This window comes from Branchiostoma belcheri, unplaced genomic scaffold, assembly GCF_001625305.1.
Source record: "Branchiostoma belcheri isolate BF01 breed outbred unplaced genomic scaffold, Haploidv18h27 scaffold2, whole genome shotgun sequence".
NCBI classification, from domain to species: domain Eukaryota; kingdom Metazoa; phylum Chordata; class Leptocardii; order Amphioxiformes; family Branchiostomatidae; genus Branchiostoma; species Branchiostoma belcheri.
The window spans coordinates 10327774-10337056 of NW_017803490.1; the positions used below are offsets into that span (position 1 = coordinate 10327774).

The 9283-nt window shown below is 45.1% G+C and overlaps 1 protein-coding gene across 1 annotated transcript in view; it reads right to left on the reverse strand.

The window, feature by feature from the left end:
* Positions 1-8820, reverse strand: part of LOC109468549 — an 80764-nt gene extending 71944 nt beyond the window's left edge. Inside the window, exons 1-3 of the mRNA XM_019766791.1 lie at positions 8660-8820; positions 8040-8155; positions 6637-7067 (exon numbers count right to left, since the gene is read on the reverse strand). Of these exons, the coding sequence (XP_019622350.1) occupies positions 6637-7067; positions 8040-8155; positions 8660-8820 (708 nt within the window). The remainder of the gene's footprint in view (positions 1-6636; positions 7068-8039; positions 8156-8659) is intronic.
* Between the last annotated feature and the right edge of the window lie 463 nt (positions 8821-9283).

Here is a 9283-nt window from a genome sequence, read left to right on the forward strand (position 1 = left end):
GTGGGAGAAAATTCGGATGAACTCAAGTGCGTGAGCTCCCACCGCCCGCTACGCTACATGTGATGACAATAGACAGAAGATGACCTCTGGGTCAAGTGAGGTCAGGGTTCGTATTCTATGCATCTAATTAATTTCTTTGATCTGTCGCCCAAAGAACTACAATTATCTGCACTCACACTCAACGCTTATTAGAGAGAGACAAGGAGGCGAGGTGGGCTTGGTAAGTTTAATGTTTTAAACCATGAGAATCCACCAAGACCAAGCCCGGAGGGAAGGAGAGAAGGAGAGAGGCGATGAGGGGGAGAGTGCGGTAACTGTAGTAAAGGGGCGCAGCTAGGAGGAGAGGGCGGACTGAGACTGACTAAAATACCAGATTGTACTAGCCAGAACCACAACTATAAATATATTGATGAGGAACAGTGCTGAGTGAGACTGACTAAGATACTAGGTTTTACTGGACAAAAACAACCGCGATAAAAATATTGAGAAGTAACAGTGCTGTTTGGGGCGGTATAGAATGCTAGGTTATATTGGACAAAACAACAGCAATAAAATATTCAAAAGTAACAGTGCTGTGTGAGACCAACTGAAATACTGGTTTGTATCAGACAACACAACAGCGAGAAAAGTATTGATAACTAACAATGTTGTGGGAGTCTAAAATGCTAATAAAGGCGATAAAAATATATATAGCTTATATAAGTACAGTGCTGTGTGTTACCGACTGAAGTACAGTGGGACATAAACGAGTAGCAGACCGTCCCACACATTGCTTCCAAATCTGTGAAGTTATGATACTACTGGGACTGTACGAAAGTGATACAAAAGTCTGGAAAGCAAGTCCTGTGAGGTTGTTAGGCTGGAAGCGGTGCCCCGGTCTCCTGGCGCAGGTGGCACGGGGAGATGCTGGTCTGACAGTCAATGTACTCAGTCAGGAGGCGCGTGTGAGGACGCGATGTTAGGAAACATGTGGAACGTGAACCAGAGTCTGAGCAAAAACTAGAGTCTGAGCAAGAATAATGCGAAAGCGGCGGCGAGCCGGGCTGACACAAAGGAGGCGTGGACGCCAGAAGATACTGAACCGGCGCGCTGGGCCGGGCTGGTACGAGTTCGGCGGGTTGAGCCGGGTGACACGAATCGGGCGGTTGAGCCGAGATTATACTAAACCGTCGGTGGAGCCGAAATGACACGAGGTTGGCGGTAGAGCCGAGATGATACGAAGCCGGCGTCTGGACCGGGCTGGTACGAGGTTGGCGGTTGAACCGATATCCCCGGGATGACACGAGGTTGGCAGTTGAGCCGAGATGACACGAGTTTGGCAGTGGAGCCGAGGGGACATGAGTTCGGAGTCTGAGCCGAGACGATACGAAGCCGACGGTTGAGCCGAGAGGACAAGAGTGTTGCAGTTGGGCTGAGGTGATACGAGTTTGGCAGTGGAGCCGAGATGACGCGAGTTTGTCGGTTGAGCAGAGATGACGCGAGTTTCGCAGTTGAGCCGAGATGACACGAGTTTGGCAGTGGAGCCGAGATGACGCGTGTTTGGCGGTTGAGCAGAGATGACGCGAGTTTCGCAGTTGAGCCGAAATGACACGGCTTTTAGCGGTTGAGCCGAGATGACACGGCTTTTGGCGGTTGAGCCGAGATGACACGAGTTTGGCAGGGGAGCCGAGATGACACGAGTTTGTCAGTTGATCCCGGATGACACGAGTTTGGCAGTTGAGCCGAGATGACGCGAGTTTCGCAGTTGAGCCGAGATGACACGAGTTTGGCAGTTGAGCCGAGATGACACGAGTTTGGCAGTCGAGCCGAGATGACACGAGATTGGCCGTTGAGCCGAGATGACACGAGTTTGGCAGTTGAGCCGAGATGACGCGTGTTTGGCAGGTGAGCCGAGATGACACGAGTTTTGGCAGTCGAGTCGAGATGACACGAGGTTGGCGTTAGAGCCGAGATGATACGAAGCCGGCGGCTGGACCGGGATGACACAGGGTGGCGTAGGAGCCGAATTACACGAAGCTGGCACACCAGACCAGGCTGACACGAGGGTGGCGTAGGAGCCGAATTACACGAAGCTGGCACACCAGACCAGGCTGACACGAGGGTGGCGTAGGAGCCGAAGTACACGAAGCTGGCACACCAGACCAGGCTAACACGAGGGTGGCGTAGGAGCCGGATTACACGAAGCTGGCACACCAGACCAGGCTGACACGAGGGTGACGTAGGAGCCGGATTACACGAAACTGTCACGCTTTGCCGGGCTGACACGAGGGCAGTGTTTGAGCGGAAGACTACTACTAGTAACAGGAAACCTGCTCGCTGGGCCGGGCTGACACGAGAGTAGCCTTTGAGGTGAATACAAGTAACACGAAGCCTGCACACTGCTGGAAAGGGCTGACGTATGAGCCGAATAACACGTAGCCGGAACACGGGGCCGGGTTGACACGAGGGCGGCGTTCGAAGCGAATAACACACAGCTGGCACGCCGGACCAGGATGACACGAGTGTGGCGTTGGAGCCGAGTGGTTAATCCATCTGAGGCAGGTTAACATGAAGTCGGCACGCCGGGCTGACGTAAGCGTTGCGTTGGAGCCGGAATGACACAAGCCGGCGGCTGGGCCGGGCTGGCACGAGTTCAGGGTCAGAGCCGGAGGAACGCGAAAGTCACTTGATTGGACAGAAAACGCATCAAAATAAGTTCAGCTTCACTCAGGCCTGGAGCGCAGTCGCGGAAGTACGTCCTGTACGGGAGGCCAGCTATAGCCAGGCGTCTTATTAGAGCCGGATATGAGGTCGAAGGAAGTGAGAGTTTGTGATTAAACTAGGCTATGTCGGGTCTGATCAAACCGAGAGCCTGATGTGCCAACGTCCTTTGATATGGGTTATGCCAAGGAATATTTTTTAACCTCCTAGAGTAAACCGATGCAGTGGCAAGCCGTATGTCCGTTACTGACCTGTGTTTCCAATACTGCGTGAACGGTTGGATGTGAACAAGTCCGAACTCACAGATAACGTAAACACGCGGCATGAGGCGTCAAGCCGAGCGGCCGTTGCCAGGGCGACCGCCCGTCTGGCTGCCTTGCTCTGAAGCGGAACGCTAACGAGGAACAGGGCTACAACAGTACAAGCTGACCACGCTCTCCGCGCGTGATCGAACCGGGACGCGTGGGGGGTCCGCCGGCGTAGTGCAACATCTGGTACCCAGCTGGGGAGTGGGATTTGTAGCAGAGTGCACCAAACTTGATCGAACTATTAGAACCTATTTATTTCGTGTGGCATAATCCGTTGCGACGTCGCCGACTTGCAATTCACCAGTAATCGTGTCCACATAGAGACGAAGTCGAAATATAACGGTCACGGTCGGCGCGGTGAAGCCATAGTCTATAGAGTTACAGATCGTGCGAAATGAAGTGTTAAACGAATCTGTACTCACGGTGCCTGCGCGTCAAAATAACTGGGGCGAGCCCGAAGCGAAATTTACTCACTGTCCGGATCGCTCTCTGTGTCGCCGGTAGAAAGCTGAGGCAGGCTTGTCGCATGAGCTATCCGCCACGTGAAGACCTGAAAATTTGGCGGGGCCCTGCAGGCGTTCTGGCCGGAGCCTGGCGGGCCGTGACGCGGGGCGAACTCCCTTCTCGAGGCGGGGAATCCAGTCCTCCACGCGGTGGGAAAGAGGCTCCATCAGAAGGACTGCATGGTAGAACTAATCAGATCGTAGGAATCACGGACTGGACGACAGTAGCGCGGTAGAAAGCTCAGAAAATTCGGATGAACTCAAGTGCGTGAGCTCCCACCGCCCGCTACGCTACATGTGATGACAATAGACAGAAGATGACCTCTGGGTCAAGTGAGGTCAGGGTTCGTATTCTATGCATCTAATTAATTTCTTTGATCTGTCGCCCAAAGAACTACTAATTCCATATACAAGTACTGTATCTGTATACCGATACAGATACAATACTAGTATATGAAATTATCATTAAGCAAGAAAACCTGGTAATGTACCAATTACTGCTAATGTATCTTCTTTGTTGATTCATATTGCATAGATGGTAGTCAATAAAACAAGCTTTCAGGACACTGTTCATCATGGTACCATGCAATGTTTTATTTTCGTTTCAATCATCATTACATTACTCTTGCAGTTTGAGTCTTTTTGCACAAAGTTTTCAGTTGATTTCATTCATGTATTCAAAGGCTTTGAAGTATATATAATAAAGGGAAAAGAACGTCTACCTTTTTTAATTTGATACATCTTTCCTGGTAAAATTTTGTCAATGATCATAATTGTAAAAATGACAAACTTGCCAACTATACTTACGTACTTCATACCTTGTACATTATACCCCCTTTCACAAGAGGCAGAGCGGCCATATTTGACAGATCACTGAGTGAATTTCATGAACAAAGAAGATTTTTACATTTTTGGTGCTTATTGTCTTTTTAAAATACTTTCGCATTCCAAAGAAAATCAAGGGCCATATAGTGATATAACATTAGATTTCATTTTGGTCCCTCGGCGATGGCTGTTTTGTAAAAAGGTGGCCTCAGTTGTGGACTCCAATCAGTCTTTCATGTACCATGATAAATATTCAAAACATACCACAGAACGCACATTATGGAATTACATAATAGACCAATGGCACTACATGAAGAAAACAATGCTGTTACTTCTGCTTCTAGAACTCATATTAAGTCCCTTTGTTTGTTTCATTATCATTATTATCATTGTCTTAGAACTCAACTTAGGGCCATTTCGTCTATGTTGTTTCTTGAACGATTTTAGGAGTTCTGTCTAAAACTGCTTGTGGCTTGTGAAAGAACATCAAAATAAAACCACATGATAATAAGATACATACATGTGTAAATAACTTTAAAAACTTGTAACATGCAAAGTTGTCATGAAAAGAGAAACATACCAGAAAAGGTAACATTTGCAAAGAAAATGAAGAATGACAAATGGCATTGCCCAACAAACTACTACTTTGTTTGTTCTTACTCAATCACATTCAAATATATGGTGGTCTGCCACTTGCTACATTATGTAATCCAACATCACTGGCACTGCATGTCTGCTACAGATCTAGTGACCATGGTGACAGACCTTTGGTCCGGGTCATTGACCCTCTATGTTTGGAACGTAAGAAGAAGACACAGAACAAAACAATATGTTTCCTTCTGCGAAGGTGAAGATAATATATTATTAAGTATTATGTGGCTCATTGTTCACTAGAAGCATTATTATGTCTTGAGTTCTATACAGCTACATGTATAATGGTTAGAGACTAGACATGTACCACAGGTACTAAAAGTGTGGAGATAGACTCCCGAAAACTTTGGTCCGTGCACGATCTTACATTGGTGCATCCATCTCAATTACAAAAGACAATTTCTTTTAGCAGACCTACAGTACTGCTTAGTACAACTACTTGAACTGTTACAGAAATCTGATTTGCTACTGTAATCATGTTCATTAGATCTGCTGTATGTGAGATATTCACAAAATATGCAACTCAAATCAGTACCATTATGATAGTACTTACCAGTAGAGCAACTACAGTAGCAAGCTTAAGGCTGCCATAATGAGCAATAAGAAATCAGTTACATTGTATATCATGATTATATCATTGTATATCATGACTAAAATATATAAATATTACATGCAGAAGGTGATAAAATCATTTATGATAATAAATAAAATAAATCTCACAAGACAGCTAAAATATAGAGTATTTTACAGGAGTGGATCAAACGTCCCTTAAAAACTTCCAGGCCTACTTTTTTTTTGTCTTTCTGCATTACATGGATATATTACATCTAGTACTAGTTATATTTTAGGGACTACGTCGGTTTCAAACTTCACATGATTATTCACACAAGACAGCTAAAATATAGAGTATTTACTGGAGTGGATCAAAACTACTACATGTACCTCTAAAAACCTTTGTTTTTTTTTAAATAATTCTGGTTGTTTTAGTGTAATTAAGTACATGTAAATCAGTGTATAATTCAGTCCTCAGACTGTGAAATGCTTCTGGTTTTTCTTACTACAAGTAAACCATTCATTCATTCATTCATTCTTTCATCCATTCAAAACTTCAAGGCCTACATGTACTTGTTTGTCACTCCTACATTATACTTCATTATCGCCTACTAGTTACATTGTAAAGGGCCTAAGTTGGTTACCAAGCTCACATTGTTACTCAAAAATCAATGTATAGACTTTCATGATTTTGTGGATGACAGATCCCCTCCCAAGAAGATTGATAAATTATTATGATATCAATGTACCAATGGATTCAAGTGTTGCAGAATACTGTTGCCAATGAGATATGGTCCAAATCTATAATCTCTTTTGGGTTGTGAAAAATGGTTAAACAATGTTATTCATTCTCAAGCGATTATGTTTTCTGATAGGCCTTTTTCAATGTTTCAAGCGCACGTGTTCTGTTCAGGAAGCAATGCCACTTTCGCACCCCCATCAAGAAAGGTTTTTAGGAAAAGTGGTAAGGTATCAGCTTTTCATGAATTTTAGGCAAAAATTAATGAGCCTTTGAAATTAAGTCTGTCACAATACTTCGTGAATCGTAATGAAAATTCCATTCTTTAACACTGGGCTTTTGGGTTATTGGGCACTACCAGTATGTAACCAGAAGCATCAGTGGGTAAATTTTGTTCTTTTTTCAGAGGTTGGTAGTAGTGCCGGTTGTCATCCTCGCAATGACTGTTTGCCGGCATTTCATACAGGACGTCTTCTGGAGTCATATAGTGGGCACCGTCTGGCTCCACATAAGTGGGCTCATCATCATCACGGAGAGGGGGGAGGCCTTTAGGTGTCTTGGGGTTTGGTGGCCCTCTAACCCGCGATGGATGTTTGATATTCAAGGGTTGAGTGGACGCCAAAGACTGGCCCTGCCCTGTCTGATCATGAAGGGAACCACTAGTCGGTACAGTAGCTGTGGTGTTGATGTTACTCAACGCTATGTTAGAAGTTGGGCCAGAGGGAGGATTCTTGGTGTTCCGTTTGCACCAGATTGTGATGAGGACGGCGGCAACAATAGAGAGGGCCGCTGCACCACAGACAGAGCCGATGAGAACAGGTAGGGAGAAACTGGGAGAAGATTCGTGGGAACCGTAACGGGTGATTTCAGGTTTGTTAGCAGGGAACAGAATAGAAGAAGTGCCGGTGGTGGGAAACGGGAAAGCCATTGTAGCGGCTGTTTTGACTTTCTGCGGAGTAGCGGACGGAAATGGAGGGAACGTAGAACCAAGAGGTTTTTCTCTTGGACCAGGAGGGCTTTCTGTGTCGCCAAATGAAGACACTGACACTGCAGATGATATAAACGGGGCTTGGGTCTGTATGGGCAGTGTGGAACCTACAGCATGTGCTGTGGGACCTGGGTTGGTTTCTGTTTTGCGAAATGAAGAAGATTTTGACATTGCAGTTGAAGCAAACGTGTTCTGGGCATCAACATGTGGTGTTGATGTCGTTGGACCTTCACACATCAATTCTTCAGGATTGATATCTTTAAGCTTCTGTCCTTGGAATTTGGCGGGTTTGGCACAAATTATCTGGTCGTTAAATGCATGAATTAGCCTGAAGGGAGCCATGTGACAGTCACACTGCCAGGGGTTCCCGCCAAGTTTTACGGTAGGAACAGAGGTTAACAGGCCATAACCGAATGGGGGAATGAAGGACATCTTGTTGAACCGAAGGTCCAAATCTCGGAGTTTGGGCATATTTGCAAATGCATGAGACTCAATCATTGTTATCTGGTTGTGGGACAGGAACAACCTTTGTAGCTCTGGCAGATTTTTAAATGAACCAGCCTGAATCATTTTTATCTGGTTGCGGGACAGGTACAACTGCTGTAGCCGTGGTAGATTTACAAATGTACCTGACTGAATCTTTGTTAGCTGGTTGTTGTTCAGGTACAACCTTTGTAGCAGGGGCAGATTTTCAAAAGTACCAGCCTGAATCATTGTTATATTGTTGTAGGACAGGGACAAGGCTTGTAGCTGTGGCAGATTTGCAAATGTACCAGTCTGAATCATTATTAGCTGGTTGTTCGACAGGTACAACTCTTGTAGCCCTGGTAGATTTGCAAATGAACCAGCCTGAATCATTTTTATCTGGTTGCGGGACAGGTACAACTGTTGTAGCCGTGCCAGATTTACAAATGTACCTGACTGAATCTTTGTTAGCTGGTTTTGCTGCAGGTCTAACTTTTGTAGCCCTGGCAGATTTACAAATGAACCAGGCTGAATCGTTGTTATCTGATTGGAGTACAGGTACAACTTTTGTATCTCTGGCAGATTTGCAAATGTACCAGGCTGAATTGTTGTTATCCGGTTTTGGAATAGAGACAACTCTTGGAGCCGTGGCAGATTTTCAAATTTTCCAACCTGAACCGTTGTTATCCGGTTCTTTCCAAGATTCAGAATTTTTAGCTCTAGTAGATTGTCAAATGCACCAGGCTGAATCATTCTAATCTGGTTTTTGTACAGGATCAACTGTAGTAGCCTGGGTAGATTTGCAAATGAACCAGGCTGAATCGTTGTTATCCTGTTGAAAGCCAAGTCAACTTTTATCACATTCCTATACCTCAACAGGTCGGACTGGCTAACAGTTGTAATTATACTATATGCCAAATCCAAGTCAGATATAGTTTTTGGCAGGTCCTGAGGGATGCTGGTGAGGCGCATTCCACTGCAGCTGCAGGAATGGGGTTTGCACTTATTCCTGCAGGCAGCTTCTGGCATGCTGGGCTCCTTCAGGATGATGAGAAGGAAAACCAGCACGTGTCTCAGCTTTCTTCCCATGTTGTCCTGCCAACCAAAAAAAAGCGAGAAGCCCCTCTATCATTACTTCAAACGTTCATCTGTGTTGGTAGATACATGTTCAGAGTTAAAACTTTGTCCAAACGTTTCAAACTTCAGACAAGCCACTTGACAAATCTCACAAGTCCTACCGGGTCAGTCTATTGAAGAAGATCGAAGTGACTGGTCCAAAGTTTTGGGTGAGAACAATCCCTTTGTGTTGGAACAGAAGATTTAACTTGAAACAAAAAGCCTTTAGACGACCGTCTCTTAAGTTAAAATTCCAATATGTAACACATTCTCAATTCGTTGAACTTGCAGAATACCGTTTGGTTCTATTTCTAACCATATATATATATATATATATATATTACAAAAAGGCATGTGGTAAGACCAATAGCCCAGTAGCCTCACTCCATTTGCAGTATACATGCAGTGAAAATAATCTGTGACCAATAGTGAAACG